At 40.7% G+C, this 16,950-nt stretch overlaps 1 protein-coding gene across 8 annotated transcripts in view; it reads left to right on the top strand.

Annotated features, from left to right (window-relative positions):
- Window positions 1-16,950, top strand: part of kmt2e (lysine (K)-specific methyltransferase 2E) — a 38,575-nt gene that overhangs the window by 13,349 nt on the left and 8,276 nt on the right. For 4 of the 8 annotated variants that reach the window (XM_081364177.1, XM_081364174.1, XM_081364176.1 and 1 more), the window contains 11 exons: window positions 484-668; window positions 5,903-6,014; window positions 6,145-6,404; window positions 11,318-11,457; window positions 12,197-12,375; window positions 13,005-13,043; window positions 13,152-13,352; window positions 13,483-13,613; window positions 13,720-13,947; window positions 14,239-14,491; window positions 15,331-15,429. In XM_081364177.1, coding sequence (XP_081220303.1) covers window positions 598-668; window positions 5,903-6,014; window positions 6,145-6,404; window positions 11,318-11,457; window positions 12,197-12,375; window positions 13,005-13,043; window positions 13,152-13,352; window positions 13,483-13,613; window positions 13,720-13,947; window positions 14,239-14,491; window positions 15,331-15,429 — 1,713 coding nt within the window. In that variant the 5' untranslated portion in view covers window positions 484-597. Of the gene's footprint in view, window positions 1-483; window positions 669-4,789; window positions 5,015-5,902; window positions 6,015-6,144; window positions 6,405-11,317; window positions 11,458-12,196; window positions 12,376-13,004; window positions 13,044-13,151; window positions 13,353-13,482; window positions 13,614-13,719; window positions 13,948-14,238; window positions 14,492-15,330; window positions 15,430-16,950 lie in introns of those variants that run through there. The other 4 variants (XM_081364181.1, XM_081364180.1, XM_081364179.1 and 1 more) reach the window with 2 other exon arrangements.

Here is a 16,950-nt window from a genome sequence, read left to right as displayed (position 1 = left end):
ACCCTGTTTGTTGTTTCTACAAAGGTCGAGCTCTGTTATTGGACACGGTTTTGCCACACAATCTTCACTTCCCCCTCCCTTGTTATACAAAAGACATGTTCAAACACAGATTTTTTTTTTTTTTAGGAGCCAAGCAACTTCACCCAAATCATGTTGAAGCACAAACCATCAAGTTAAAGCCCTGTATTTTGATGTTTTTCCATTAGAAATGAACATATGTTAACCAGTGCCCTTGATGCCTGCAAGAATAATATTATGTCTCCGAGCCAACAATGGCCTCATGTTTGTGCTATGAATCATACCTACTCCTTGCGAAGTATCACATCCTGTTGTTTACAATACTAACTGAAATGACCCAGAGTTCGTAATATGTACACTATTTGTGCCAAGTGTCCATTAATATGCCCCCGTCACGTGTTCATTTGTCTGGAGTCTGGTTGAATGTCAAACTCTAACTGTGTTTTTCTCTCCATCTCTTTGCAGGCCTTGTGGATGCACTTAGATGTGTGCAATGAGTGCTGTGGCTGACATGCCTCAGTGTTTTGGATTGCTGTGCTCTGGACTCAGTAGGACAAGAGACTCCCAGCACAGAACGTCATGAGCATAGTCATCCCAGTAGGGGTGGACACGGCCAACACCTCGTACCTGGACATGGCTGCAGGCTCAGAGTGAGTCTCTCTCTCTCTCTCTCTCTCTCTCTCTCTCTCTCTCTCTCTCTCTCTCTCTCTCTCTCTCTCTCTCTCTCTCTCTCTCTCTCTCTCTCTCTCTCTCTCTCTCTCTCTCTCTCTCTCTCTCTCTCTCTCTCTCTCTCTCTCTCTCTCTCTCTCTCTCTCTCTCTGTCGGTGTCCTTTCATATTGACTCATCACTACCTTTTGTTTCATTTTGTTCTTTTTCTGGTTGCATCAGCAGAGGGAAGTGCATCTGTAGTGTGATTTTCTTTCCACCACCCGCTTCCGTTCTCTCATCTTTCTGTAACTTTCTCATCAGAAACATGCTCTTTCAGTGGAACAGAACTTATTTAGCAGTTGCCCTTCTCCAAATAATGATAGTAGATGGAGGCTGGAGCTGTTAAGGTCCAAAAATGTTATTGAGAAACCCATAAACACCATACAAGTGATCTGTAAGACCTCCGAAAGCATACAAAAGCTTTTGTGTGAGGAATGGAACATTTAAAGAGTAATAAAAGGCTTGAAGTCAGCATGAAGTGAGAATTCGTCCAGAACTTCTTCAATCACTTTGTTTGCTTAAATTGCGTCCCGGCAAGCTCACGCTCACTGCCGTCACTCATCTGAACATCCAATCAACAACTGATGAATTGAACCAAATCTCTGAATTAATTTCTTTTTCTTTTGCAATAATAAAAAGTAAGAAAACGTTTTAAAATGACAAAAGTTTAAGGCAATGCCGCTGTTTTTATTTTAGGTGTACTGTCCCTTTAAAAAATAGGGTGTTAGTGTAATTATACAGTACTGAGTATAATAAATGAACTACATGTACTCTAGGGTTAGGGTGAAGTTTAGAGTTAGTTGCGTGTAATTGTACATATTATAGTAATTACTATAAATTCTGCTTGATGTAATGTGTAACAAGGACACTGTAAAATAAACTGTTGAATTGCATTCAGAATGAGCTTTGGTTTGCAGTTTGGTATTTGTAGCATCAGTAAGCATGTCCTTTTATTATTTTATTTCTATATTAGGCTGCACAGTCTAGTTAGTAGACTGTGCATCACGTGGCGTACAGCAGCAGACCCTCCCCTCTGCAGCATGCGCTTGAATGAACGCAGTGTGTTTCTCTTTAAATGCCGAGCTCCGTCCCGTTGCCTCGTCACTTTGTGTTGCCATGGCGCTCTCTCCTGCACTGCGCAGGGCCTGTTGTCATGGCGACCGGCTGAGTGACAGCTGGGCCCTGGAGCTTTAGCCTGCTTAAGAGGCCGTGCTGCCGCGTAGCTTTACGTCCGTCTGGGTTTTAGTCTCTTTCAGGCACATCCGTACGCCTGTCTGCATACCGCAGATTTATTCCACAAGGCTCTAACGAGCTTTAAGAAGGATCTCCACCTGCCACTAAGCCAGAAACAAAAAAATGAGCGGTCTGACATGGTGGTCGACGCAACGCCAGATCTCCTACGAGTGTCGCACGTCTCATACACGGCTTTTTTTTCTTGTTCCTGACATTACTCCTCAGTCAGGGTCAGCCCACCCCGAGCCTGCGGCAGAGGTTGTCATGGTTACCAGGCATTGTGCATCACTGTGATGTCAACAGATAGTCCGTTAAAATGCCATTGGACCTGAAACAGCTGCTGTAATCCCTCTAAACCTCGTCCAGCTCTAGATGGACCTCTAGATGGACCCTGTCTGCTGTGAATTACCCTCACATGACACGCATGTAACTTGTGTGTTTGCATGTCTGGGTACTGTATGTAATATATACGCTGTTCTATGAATTAGCCCCGCCTCCACTCACTCACACCAGCTCAGAGATCAACCTGTTGACGATCACACATTGACGTGATTGGTTATAAGGTAGTTTGTGACGTCAGAAACACCAGCGATTTCAAACCACGATTTGAGTCCGTCTTTGGTTCACTGCAGTTTTAAGGAGAAAATACTCAGCAATGGTGTTGACTTCTGCATTTGCACATGGTTTGTCTTAAAGCATATTAAAAATGCCACATAGACATTAAAAGCTTGATTTTTCACCACAGGGTGACTTTAATATTTTCTTTAAAAAAAATAAAAAAATTGTCTTACAAGCAGAATGTTTTCATGGCAAACATTTAATGATTGTTTAGTGACTGTCGAACATGAGGCGCACATTTTCATAAATGCAAAACTGTACCTTAAGTGACTCTCTTTTGAACCTCAAATAAATGCATGTGCCACTCAAACCAGCAGCAGATGAAGCCGCGAATGATCATCTAAATCAGACTGTGCTTTGCTGTTTGGTGATCTCGCAACATCAAGCTGATGTGTCAGAGGTGAATATATGCAGGTTATAAAGCGTTTTAGGTTCTTCTCATAATCTAAGCGCATGTTATCACATAACTCACAACATGAAAACCAATGAAAAAACTATTTGAAGATATAATACTGTATGAACCATTTATGTTAAGTATGGTCTGAAAAATCTACAGATAGATTTGGAAATTTGAGTCAGGAAAAGAAGGGAATTTTGAAATTAAAAATGTGTAGGAACCCTGCTATCTGTCGCCCCACTCTCTCTCAACAGGTGTGTGTGTGTGGATTGTGTCTATTCCATATTAAGCCGTCTCTGGAGCGGTGGGCTATGATTAGCACATGCATACCAGTTACTTTTAATTGGAGCTTCAATTACACTCAACACTCTGTCCTGTGTTTTCCGTCTTTCATGTTTTCAGCTCTTTTGTGAACAGTTTTGTACAGATTTTGTTTATGTGACACAAAGTACAATACCATAGTGTGCTGTGCTGTGACGATATTTCCAGATTAAGGTTGTTGTTAGATGTTTTTATTTTTTATAAAAGGTCATTAGCGGTGACATATGTTTACATTTATGAACCGGGCAGACACTTTTATCCAAAGTGACTTGCATTGCAACGTTCTCGTATCAGTCCTTGCTTAACACTGAAACATTTAAGGGTTTTTATCTAAAGCTAATTTTAAAAACATATATAGGTTTTTTAAATTGCTTTTTTATAGTATCTATCTTAACTTGTTACCCGCTAGGGCTGAAAAATGCGATATGCGATAACTCATTAAATAATCCGATATGATAATGCTTAAAGTGTGTAAAATAAACTTAAATGAATTATCTTTAAAATATATTTAAAATTATATAACCTACATGCCTGTTTCACATTCTTTTTGTGACAAGAAAACATCCCTACAACTTCTGAAAGTGAACAGCAGTGTTTTACTGCAACATAAGAAGTGTTATTTTAACATCAGTGTAAACCACAGGGTTTAGGGTTTCATGTAGGCCTACATTAGGTTTATTTAACAACAGAAACGGAATAATCAAATGTAAAAATAAACACGGCTTAGTTTTCACTGTATGAATTTAAATATACTGATTCTTATTAAAGCTACAAAAGTTTAGCCAAGAGCATTGAGTGATTTTCTCTTTTTCTTTTGTTCATGACCCCAGTTATAGCAAGCAGTTTTTGTGATATTTTGATAATTTCGATATATTGTGCAGCCTTATTAACCGCCATGAAAATAGTCAAGGAAGATGGCAACAGTATTGCATTGGGTCTGGTTAGGACACAGTGTTAATTTAGTCACCAAAGATACTGACTTTCCAAATACTTTGTTAGCTGTCATTGGATATTGAAGTTTAAGAGGAAAAACGTCTAAAACTTTGCACCCGGGTGTCAGTTCTTTTATGGGCTCAAAATAATGTTACGGTTTAATTGTGGTTTTATGGGTAATTCGATTTTTTGTTTTGTTTTTCAGTCTGTCAAACCTCCCTCTCTGTCATTGCACCTCCTCAAACACCTTCTCTCTGTCTCCTTTTGACTTGCCCCCTGTTTAAAGCCGTCCTCCTGCTGAGAGATGCGGCTGTTTTTTAGTAAAGACACTACAGTTTATTGTCACTGATACGCAGGAAATCCCCCAGCCTGTCACCTGCCCCGCATTGATAATCTTATCGCGAAAACCACACCGTAATGCAAAGGCATCAATAAAAACCTGCTAATCATTTATCGCCTGCCTGGGAGGGCCGTTTTTTCGTAAGAGCTCTTGTTCTCATTTGACTCGTGCAGACACACACACACTATTTTTCTAAAGGGTCCGCCCCTCAGCAGTTCCCACACTTTCACTTTGACAGTTAGCTGCAAGCGCCAACTGAATCAGGAAGTGTGAGCGTGAGGTAGGGACAAGACAGCACGAGGTGAATGTGAGGAGCAGGTACAGTCTCTCCGCTTGCAGTGAGACATGACTGGGAGATAAGTGAGAATACAACAAAAACAGGAAAGAGAAACGCATACGGACATTCACACATTTGCTTTTTACTCCGCAGGCGCTCTGATTTGTGGTAAGTTTTGGCACCGTTTTTCAGGAGATCTTCCTGTTTTATTAAGGAGTATGATACCTTTGAAGTATGTATGTGCTTGTTTTTGTGTCACCTCAAATTGAAAGCAACACATGCTTGCTTGATGTGCAGAAAGGTAGTGATATGCAAATTACCCTGTAACCGTTGTTTATGTGAGTGCACTGGTGTCAGGTTAAGCGTCTGATATGTTTCTATACTGGTATTAAAGTGGCTACGTGACCTTGACAGTTTCTGTGTGAGAAAATCACTGTAATGTTTATATACGCGATTATAAATCTGACTGTAAGTTTCCATCTTTCTGTATGTGTCCTTTTTTGCGATTTCTGCCAATAAAACTTGGCATTAAAGGCCCCTTTGCAGCCAATTTCATATGCCAAACACTCCTGCCCTTTCTGGTTTTACTCTAAATCTTCCATTCATTTCATTCGCTTTTAAAACGATGTGGAATCAAGGGCCCTTTCATTGGGCATGTTTGTGTGGAACAGATAGGGTTTGGGTTTTGTGACAGACTTAAGTGGGAGATTAGAGACGCGTGATCCTGTTGTTTCACTTTCTACAAGTCGCGTCCAGCCATTTGAGGGCATGACAGGACACACGCACGTGTGTACAGATAGCAGGTCACTACTGAGGTCTATCATGTTCTGTGTTGTGCTAAAATATGTATTGGCTGATGCAACAACAAAAAAACTGATTTGTAGTTGAATGAACTTCTCCTAGCAAGCTTTGTTCTTCCATTCCCTTTTGTTCCACTGCCATCAAACCTGTTTTTTTTTTTTTTTTTGTATACTTTAAAAACTCACGCCTTGTCAGGCTTGTTCCTCATTCCCGTCTCTCTTTTTCTCTGTCTGTGTGTTTGTGTATATGGAGTAGACCAGAATCTGTGGAGGCGAGCTCTGTGGTAGTTGAGAAGTCCAGCTACCCTCACCAGATTTACAGCAGCAGCTCCCACCACTCCCACGGCTACATCGGTCTGCCTTATGCCGTAAGTATCATCCCCCAACAAACACACCTTGCTGCACTTCCACGCCCTTAGAGCCTTGACCTGCTTATCTACATTCTGTGTTATCTGATCCTGCTTATGCTTAACGACTTTCTCCCGCGCTCTTCGACAGGACCATAATTATGGGGCGCGACCCCCACCCACCCCACCGGCATCCCCGCCTCCCTCGGTGCTGATCCGACCAGGAGAGGCTTTGTTTGTGCCCGCGGGCCGGCCAGGCGAGAACTTGTTCGTGCCCGGCGGGCAGGACGAGGCGTCGCGTGGCACCACGCTCAGCACCTCGGAAGACGGCAGCTACGGTGCTGACATCACACGCTGCATCTGCGGCTTCACCCATGACGATGGCTACATGATATGCTGCGACAAGTGCAGGTGGGACCACACACCTTGATGCCAATTTGACATGTCCAAACTACGTCTACTTTATGTGTAATTATGAAGTTCATGGCTGTGTTTTAAAACCCAGCCTATCTAGCTTGAAGTGTCTAAAAATGCTGGGGAAATGACTAGGTCATGACACAAGGTCTGTTATAAAGAATCATGTAAAGTACTACTGTTGGGTCCTAAGCAGTTAAGAGGGCAAAGATACCACAGAGTGACAAAAATGTCCCAGATATTTTAAATGTAGGATAGATGTAATTTATATTATTTTAAATAATAATTGAATAATTGTTTTTTTTAACATAATATTTGATTCTGGGTAGTAGAGAGCTGTATATGTCAAATTGGATAGAATGAGGACAAAATGCCCCATTTGTATGGTAAAAATGTCCATGTTGCATTTCATTTGATTTAATTCATATGTAGCCTACTATTAAAAGCAAAGCAGGGCAGACTAACATTTGAGAGCAGAAGCACCGGTGCCACTAAGTTAGACAGATTTGGTAGCGCTGGGGGATTTTTAATCATAAAATTGCTATTGTTTTGCATTAAAAAGTGCAGTTACTAATAATATTACATTTGTATATTGGACAGTAAAGTACTGTACTTGAAATGAACTTGTATTAACAACAGTAACGTGCAAAAACACAATTTCAATACTCTTTTTAAATATACCATTGTTGTTTTATAGTATCATACTGAACTGACGACAGCGGTGATTATAAAGGGAGCGCTCTTTACTTGCTTTCTGTGTAATTGTCACAATTCGAAGAAAAGTTTTTGTGACTATTCCTACTTTTCCATGTGTTAGGGAGTGGAAATGGCTAATTAGTCGGTGTTGGTGATTTGTGGATTGAAAAGCCTTCTATAACTTGTTTGTTCATTGCACAATGATTCTCATGGTTTCCATGTCAGCGCTGTTTGATGTGATATCTATGGTTTATTAAAGAGATTTGTACTGAATTTGAATGCTTCTCACTAGATCTCGCAGCGATGTTATTAATACTGCTGTGAATTCAAACACTTTCTCACTGGAACTCCCAGCGATGTGTAGCAATAGTGTTGTGGGATCGAGATCAGCCCACAAGTAAACCTGTTCTGAGCTCTCGCTGCACTCTCTATTATTGCTTAGAGCTGATAAACTGTCCACTCAGCGCAGCTCAAACGAGTAGTGCAGTTTCGTTCCACTTTCATTTTGTTTACCATTGATGTTTCTTATATGCAACAGAAATGGCAGCTCTTATTACTTGGGCAACATGGTGGTGGCACCAGTGCCATCTCAAACAAAATATAGTCACATCGGCAGGAAAAAAGGTCACAAAATGTGACCATTTGGTCGCTGTCTGGAGCCCTGCTTGAGACTAGACCTGTTATTGAAAAAATCATGCAGTACAACTGGTGGGTCCTGTACAGAGTCTAGTAATGTAGAAATGAATGAAAAACACAACAACAAAACAGTGCAATGACAATATTAATACATAGCTTATTGAAAACATAGAACTTTTATTAACAAAATGAAAAAGCACAGCTGCCTCATTCTTGTGGTATACTTGTAAATTAGAAGTGACATTTACAGAATGCCTAATTAATGATTCCCTATTGGCATTGGGTTTCAATCCAAAGTTTTGCCAAATAGGCGCTTGTACATTTCACTTTGAAACTAAATATTCTGCCATCGTCTTGTCAGTCAGTTCGCCTCACTCTCGTCATGTGATAAATGAAATCTGACTTCTACTGCTGATCTGTGCTGCGACTCTCTTTCGGCTCACGCTGCATTGAGCAGACGTGTTCAGTTTTTAATTGTAGTGTCTGTTCTCTAACTGAACTAAATGGCTTTAATTACTTTACCGTGTTGGGCAAGCGATGTATGCGGCTGAACACCGTGTAACACCGACTATCACAGCTAGCCTAAGGCAAAGATACCACAAAGGGACAGATATGCCCCAGGTGTAGGGTAAGAATGTATTTTAAGTTGGTAGAAAAGCTATACAATCTAACATAGTAACCAGACCCTATTTTAAAAGCATTTCAGCAAACCCTTCATCGTGTAATTTTGTACGATATTTTCTTGTTTTCTAGTGTAAGCCCATTTATCGGTTCAAATAAGGGTTTCCGCCAGAACGGGTGAAGGTCTCTGCGTGTTACTGTCTTTCCGCGTGGCAAAGTAATTTAATTCCATTTAAGCTTTTATCTGACTCCATTTTATATCTGACTCCATTTTATCACAACCTCGAATTTAAGTTAGATTGCCAATTGGTTATTGGTCAATTATATAATAGTTTAGCAATACATTTGATTGTTCATATTAGGAAGCTATGTTGCTCAAAGGTCCTCACACCTTGTTTAACGTGGGTCTCACGATCACAAGCTCGCCAACTTCGGTCACTAAACAGAGGTAATTGCTATATACCTGAGATCGGTCGCATTCACGCTTATACAATGAAAGATACTTTGGTATAGACCCCGTGATAGCATACTCTTGAAATTAAAGTAATGTTTACTTCAGTAGAGGTATGGCCACTATTACAGATATAAGTCAACCAACTTTACATGTCTTTGGATTGGCCATGCCATGGTTTCCCAGGTACACTTATCTAAACTAGTTATCTAAGTAGTCAAGCAGCACTTTTGCTGCCCTAAACGGAAATTCACTTCTTGTCTTTGCAAAACACGTACACTTGAATTAGTGCCAAATATTAGTCGTTACTAGTCTGACGCAAAACTTGCGGTAACATACGAATTTGTTTAATCTACTTGGGAAAACAATTTCAGAGTCAGTCAGAATAAAATCAAATGTAACATTATGTCAGGTAAATGTATCATGCCAATTTCATAATCAGTTCAAAGATAATAAATACAAAACATCAAATGCTCTGGAATAAAGAGAGAAGATGCGAACCTGACATTATAAAATACATGATGCTGAGAGTCTTGGCCACTCTCTGCATCACAGGCTAATTTGAGCTACAAATCGCCACAAGCCTTCTTCAGCATCTCCCTAAATACTTAGACCAAGGCAGAAACCTCTTTTCAAATGTAAACATTTGCTAACAGAGTTCAGAGTTTACACCTTTGAGAGCAGGATGCCATTTGCCTGGAAGACACACCCTCCTCTGTGTGCGAATTATCTCTAAACTCTTAAATACCTTATTACCTTTTGTTTTACTTCTTGAGTCATGAGACATCTGTACCAGTCGCACTGAGACATTTCAAATGATGCCAAACATGTGTAATACTGTATGATAATTATTCACATTAAACCATATACATTCTTGGGTGAATTTTGGTGATCTTAGGCCCCGTCCACACTACTGCGTTTTAGTTTAGAAACGGAGAATTAAAACGAATACGATCTCCGTCCACACCAGCGTTTTAGCGGCGTATTAGAATTGATCTCCGTCCACATTAAAACGACTGAAAACGCGGATCACGTGACCATTCACCAACACTGGGCATGCGCTTGCCGGTGTAAACACAACTTCATTGATAAAATTATCCCACCATGCGCTGGTTCTTCCTGGGTTAACCCAAAACCGACGCTCCATGTACGGTCGATACCGCCGCTGCACACAGGAATTGTCACAGATCGCTCGAATAATAGCTTGCCTCCGGCGCATGTAGGCAGTTATAGCATTGTGAAATGCAGAATTTACTTGCACAACAGCTGCTAGCAAAGATATAAGCCATGACTGATGACACCCAATTATAGAGCCGAGCGTGAGCCTGTACTACGTCATTGTTTCTAAAGTCCTCCGTTTTGACCCGTCCAGACTAAAACCCCCTCCGGAGATTCAAAACGAAAAACGGGTCGGCAGCGTTTCTAAACTTCTCCGTTTTGGGTCTCCGTTTTTGCCATTTTGGACGGGAGGTGCAAAAGGTAGCAAAAGGTCTCCGTTTTTAAACGAAAACGCAGTAGTGTGGACGGGGCTTCAGCGTGAGATGAAGGAAGGGGGAAAGATGTTGATTAGGGTGATTCTGAGGTGAGACTTGGTGCACAAGAGTGAGTTCAAATGTTAATTTACTTTGTTCTCTCAGAGAGTTGCCCTCTCTTCCAGTTTTTCCAGTCTTAACACTAGCTTGATGTTGAATTTGAGTAATATATCCATAATATAATATCCCTAACAGAAATATCCTTTACAAGCAAAGTCTGTTCACTCGTCAGCAGCCATATTTGCAACACTCCAGGTCAGCTATTTCTGGCATCCAAGACCAAATCTTATCTACTTGAACGGGGGAATCCCGTAATCTCCAAAATTGCTTGCTAAACTCACAATTAAATAACATATTTCAGATCAGCAACAAAATCTGACATGAACTCTCCCATAAATGTTGTTTCTTATGTGTTTAAAAAAGCTTATTTTTCAGGCTAGACCAGCCAATGCGTATGTACAGTCCTAAGCTCGAGTTGACTGTTGTTTCTATAACAACCGGAGCTTCTAACGGCAGCTGCAGTGATGCAATGACTTTCTCCCATTCATAAGTAATATGAGTGCACCATCTTTCTATATAGAAAGTCTTTTTGTCAAGTATTTAATGTAATTGGACAGTAGACTGTTTTTTTTTATACACCGTTTAAATAAAGACCACACTACAGGTAGAAAATGTTTTTTTGGTTTTGTAGCTTTATTCTTTTGAAGCAGCATTACCTGCTTTCCGCTCTCTAAATGGTGACATTAATATTTGCTGAGTTCAGATCACATTCTTTGTTTTGAGATCAGTGCTGTCAACAAGACATTTAAAAGTGCTGGGAATTCTGTGTGTAGATGAAAACTGTTGTTGATACAAGTTCAGGCAGTTGATCGAATGTTTGAATAGTGAGATCTGTCAGTCACTTTGTTCACAGTCAGATACTACCAAAAGAGAGTAACTTCTCACCCGTATCTTTCTTTGGCTTTGTGTGTTAGTGTGTGGCAGCACATAGACTGCATGGGGATCGACCGGCAGCACATTCCCGAGACCTACCTGTGTGAGCGCTGTCAGCCACGCACCCTGGACCGAGAGCACGCCATCCTACTGCAAACCAGGAAGAGAGAGAACATGTCTGGTGAGTTTTCACAAAAACAAACACACCTACAGACACGTTCAACCTCTCCCACAGAAACAATGCCACTACTGCTTTTTCCCACAGTTCAGCTGTAGACAAAGCAACTTTAGAGTCTGATGACTTGCACTGTATATAAACACTACATGGATACATGATCACATGAGCCTTTGTATAACATGAAATATAAACCTGACCCTCCTTAAATCTTTACAGGCAATTCTATAAGAAGCTCTCCTGTAGTGGTGTCAATCATTACTAGAGATTTAGTAAGCTCTCCAACTCTAATGCCACCTGCTGGAGATGGTTGGCCAATACAACTGCAGTTTGATTCAATGTCAAACTGCTTTGAGGGCAATAGTGTCTGGTCAAACTAGTGCTGGGCGGTAAACTGGTTAGGTTTGCGAACGATATGTATTTTTAAAATACCGCCATACTAAATTGTTAGTTTTATGAATTGATTTGATTACCACCATTTTTAAAAGTAAATTTGCATTTGTCCTTACAATGTTTTTATATTCTCTGTACTTCTGACAGTAAAATAAGCCACAATAAAGGAAAATAAACTTGATTTGCCGTTAAACCGCCAGAATCTTAAAAAAATAAAAAAACCTGTTTGACTAGCACTAGTTCAGACAGGCATTATTTTATAATTAAGGTTGAGGGTTAAATGTCAATGGTACAATGATGTTTTAGGTTGGATTTGGTATACAAACTCATATACTGGGTGTCATTGTTGCAGACGGGGACACCAGTGCTACAGAAAGTGGGGATGAGGTTCCACTAGAGCTGTACACAGCGTTTCAGCACACCCCCACCAGCATAACGCTCACAACAGCACGTCTCGGTCACAAACAGACTGAAAAGAAACGAAAGAAGAGCGGAGAAAAGGAGCCCCAGGCTACAGCCAGGGCCAAGAAGGTCTGAATCGCACAACCAACACTTTTAGCATAAACAAGCAAATGTGATTTTAATTTAATTACATTTTTTATTTTCTTTACTTTATCAATTTTAATTGTCTTATTTGATAAGGATCTATAGTGAGAAGTGTACTAACTATATATGTACTGACTACATTGTGATATACACAACCATTCATAAGTTTGGAGTCAGTGAGATTTTTTTTGAAAAGTTTTACCATCAGCATTTATTTGATCAAAAATACAAGTAAAAAGAGTAATATTGTTAAATATTATTACAAATTTAAATCACTCTTTTCTATTTTTATATATATTTTAAAATGTAATTTATTCCTGTCATTACTCCAGTCTTCATTGTCACATGATCCTTCAGAAATCATTCTAATATGGTGATTTGATGCTCAAGAAACATTGTAACACAAATGTCTATACTGTCACTTTTAATCAATTTATTGCATACTTGCATACAAGTTGGTACCCCAAACTTTTAAACCGTAGTCAATTTTAAATGTGTCAGATTTAGCCCTGTCCTGTATCTGTGTCCAATTGAATATCACCGAATATCATGTAATGTCAATGGGTTACTACACTTGCTTTAAAGTCTGATATCGGCTTGTTTCTGTCTTTCAGTCATTCCGTGAAGGCTCTAGAAAATCATCTAGAGTGAAGGTGAGTGCTCTACAGCTGATAAAATACAACTCACAAATAGCTATTAAAATGTGTGTTACATATGCTTAGGCTGCATGTTTACCATCTTGTGCATATGTGCGTCCTCAGGGCTCAGCTCCAGAGTGTGAGCCGACAGATCCTCCCTCTCTTTGGGAGAATAAGATGAAGTCCTGGATGGAGCGCTATGAGGAAGCCAGCAGTAACCAGTACAGTGAAGAAGTGCAGCTACTGCTTAGAGTCAAAGAAGCCAGAGATGGCAAAACGCTAGCCTACAATACACACACCGCAGCCTTCAAACCACCTGTAGAGGTATTATAAACTCGCAAATACAAATTCTACCACAATATTGGTCCGTTTTTTGGAGCGTTGTGTGTGGCCTTGTTCAACAAAATCACTCTTTTTCAATTTTCAATTTTCAAATCAATTTTTTTCCTCTCAGAGTCACGTACAGAAGAACAAGCGCATTCTGAAGGCTGCGCGGGACTTGGCTGCCGATTCGCTCATAATCGAGTACAGAGGGAAGGTCATGCTACGACAACAGTTTGAGGCCAATGGCTACTTCTTTAAGAGGTATTGAAAGGCCACGTTGTGCCTCTGAACGTTTATTTTATATTCTGCTGTGTATTATTTTATATTCTGCTGTGTATTTTTGTTTATGCTGTTGTTTTGTTCGCAGGCCGTACCCTTTTGTATTGTTCTACTCTAAGTTTGACGGTTTGGAAATGTGCGTGGACGCACGGAGCTTCGGGAATGAGGCCCGGTTCATCCGTCGCTCCTGCACCCCCAATGCTGAGGTGCGGCACGTGATCGAGGATGGCATGCTGCATTTATACATTTACTCTCTGAGGTCCATCTCCAAGGGGAGCGAGATCACCATTGGCTTTGATTATGACTACAGCAGCTGGTAAGCACACGCGCCAAGGCTGAGTATCACCTATTAACTTGTGTAATGACACTTCTATCTGGAATATTTAGCTGCTTTTCCACCGTCGGGCCAAACTGCTCTCGTTTCTTAACTGTTCCACCCTGTGCCAGTCCAGCCCAGAAATACGGCCTTACTGTTTTTACAACCATTCGGCTTGTGAAGAATCAGTTCTTCATTCTGATTGGTCCACTGTGGCAAAGCATCAAACATTATTTAAAATTTACTGTTCACACTTTTCCTCTGTTTCTTTTTCCATGTCTTGTTTTGTAGTAAATATAAGGTGGACTGTGCGTGTTTGAAAGGCAATCCGGAATGCCCTGTGCTCAAGCATAACTTGGAGCCCACGGAGAATCTGGGCTCTAGCACACGACGGCGTTGCCGCAAGGACAAAGAGCCTCCGCGGGACGAGAGCGGACAGAACCAGAACCTCACGATGGACTGTGATGGGTCCAAGGGGAAAACGCTCAATGACGGCAAACCGAGAAAACTCTCTCCTCTCCGGCTCTCCATATCTAACAATCAGGTACGATAGACCTGCACAGTGCTGTCAGTGAAATCAATCTCATACTTATCCTCAAAAGTTTAAATGAAAATCTACACACCTGTCATCCATGAAAGTTACTGCAAGGTCCTAGGAGAAGAATTTGATGTTTTCAATATGCTTTCAAACTAAAAATCTTAGAAGCATTAAATAATATTAATGTTATATTAATGTTTTGATAAAAGGTTTTATTAGTTATTAACTGAGAAAATCTAGCTTTTTTGTAATCTATTCGGCGTCCCTGGGTTGGCTGAGAGTCTGGGTGGGGGGGTCCCGTCATCTATAAAGGTCGAAAAACCCTTTATGTTTGCATGTAAAAAAAATTATCCTTGTGTATTAATCTGTGCATGATTCTTTCTTTGGATATTTTCAGACATTCTAATGGTCTGTTTACTCATCCACATCTCCTTTCTGGCCTTAACTACAGTGTCTGATCACCAGAAAACATATTTCCTCATTGTTTTGCTCTTATGTTCCTATATTTCAATGGTGGCGGATGGCAGAATATTAAATCTTGCTTGTTTGCCACGCTGTGAAAGCGTGAAAGAATCCACACTCGTAGCTCCCTGCCATCCTGGTGCTCGTAAGACCGTAAATTTCAGGACATCCTGGAAGAGTTGTCCACAATGCTGACATAAATCCGCTCTGATCTGTTTAGTAGATGCACAGATTCCCTTAAGTACAATATAATCCGCCTGACCCAAGATCTCGGCCACAATTTGGGCGCGAATCGACCCTTCCCACACTTTCTCTCCCTCTCTAATGCTCCTCTCCTGGTCTGTAGCCAGGCGATGATAAAGGCCCCTCTCCCCCTCTTGCAGGATCCTGAGTTAATAGAGGATCTAGAAGAGAAAACCTCCATTAGCAATGAAGTAGAGATGGAGTCAGAGGAGCAGATTGCAGAAAGGAGGAGGAAGATGGTAAGTGCTTCCAGGGGAAAATGACAGCTATGGCAAACACGGTCGCCATGGAAACGCTACTGCCCTCACCCCCACCCTGTCTTTTTCCCCTCCTCGTTCTGCCTCCCAGGTCTGTGTGGTGATTTGGGCAGCTCCCAGAATGCTCCACCATTCCTTTCTTCCCCCCTCCACCCCCTATAAACCTCCTGCTAATATTGCTGCTGCCGCCACCGCTTCTCTGTTCCTGTCGCTGTGTAGTTTAACCTCCTGGAGGGTAACACGAGGGCACTCATCCTTGTTGCTTTGTCTTTCTTTTTCATTCTTCATCTTTTATGGAGCCTATTTGGTTTCCACGATGGGACGTTAAGAACTAGACCATGTATTTCTTCTGCAATCATCTCTTTCCTCTGACTAAATGTCAAGACCATGTTAGTAGTGAGAGATCACGTTTAACTGGAATATTTGCGTGTATGAAATTCTGAAATTACTTGAGCACAATGCATGTCATTAGGAGTTGATTTTACATGTTAACATAGAACCCACTTTTGTGGTATTTTCCCCTAAATATTTGTTCTTCATTCAAAATTATGTTAAAAGCACGTTTACTACCATTTATGTGTAATCAAGCATCTATTCAAAACCGCTTCCTACCAAAATTCAACAATCCTGAACAAAAAAACCTTTACATTCAAAATATGTTAGGGTATAAATTACAAAGTCACACAACTGTAAAGTTGCAAAGATCCTAACAGGGAATTGTTTTACTTAATGAAACTTAATTTTAACCCTAGTAATGCACGGACCAACGTGCATGGAGCTGTCTGGTTGTGTTATCGCTTTGGCTGTTGGTTACATAGCGGCTTGCGATCAACCTTAGAGAGTGTAGTAACTCTCTCACTTAACATGTATGTTTTATGTGAATGTTTTGATGTGGCCATTACTGTGTGTGGTGTTTTGTTGTTTGCTTGCCATGAATGGTTAAAGGGAGATGGGAAAATGTGTGAAAAACAGGCTCTGAACATTAAGAAGTTGGCAGCAACTGCTGGAATATTCAGGAAAATAAAACTGACAACCAATTCTGAAATTCCATTAACATAAAAATGCAGGAAATAGCTCATTTCTATAAACAACGTTGTGTTATCTGGATAAATTAATAGTGACTGCTGCATTATTTGTGGAAATTCCCTAAGCTTTCTTTTTTTTTTTTCCTGCTGCAACTGGACAAATCTTAAATCTTAAAATCTTATTTCAGTCCTCTACTAACTTGAGTAGCTCAAACAGAATGTATTTTGCAGCAGACACTTCCAAAAGACCACATTGAATTTTTGTTCCCGCCAGTCTAGTTTGTTGGTGAGGAAATTATCTCGCTCCCTGTTTCAGACGTTAGGGATTTTTTGTTTAAAGACTGGAGCGTTGTCAATTCTTCCAGCCCAGAAACCGGCAACCTTTCGGTGGTATGCCCATACTGAAGCTCTAAACCCCAACCACACTACCCATACAATAAGAACTAGGCTGATACGTATGAGTGTGTGCATGGGGGTG

Source organism: Scardinius erythrophthalmus (genome assembly GCF_964197995.2).
Source record: "Scardinius erythrophthalmus genome assembly, chromosome: 4".
Lineage (NCBI taxonomy): Eukaryota > Metazoa > Chordata > Actinopteri > Cypriniformes > Leuciscidae > Scardinius > Scardinius erythrophthalmus.
Note: the sequence above shows the minus strand (reverse complement) of the source record. Positions and strands in the feature narration are given on the sequence as shown.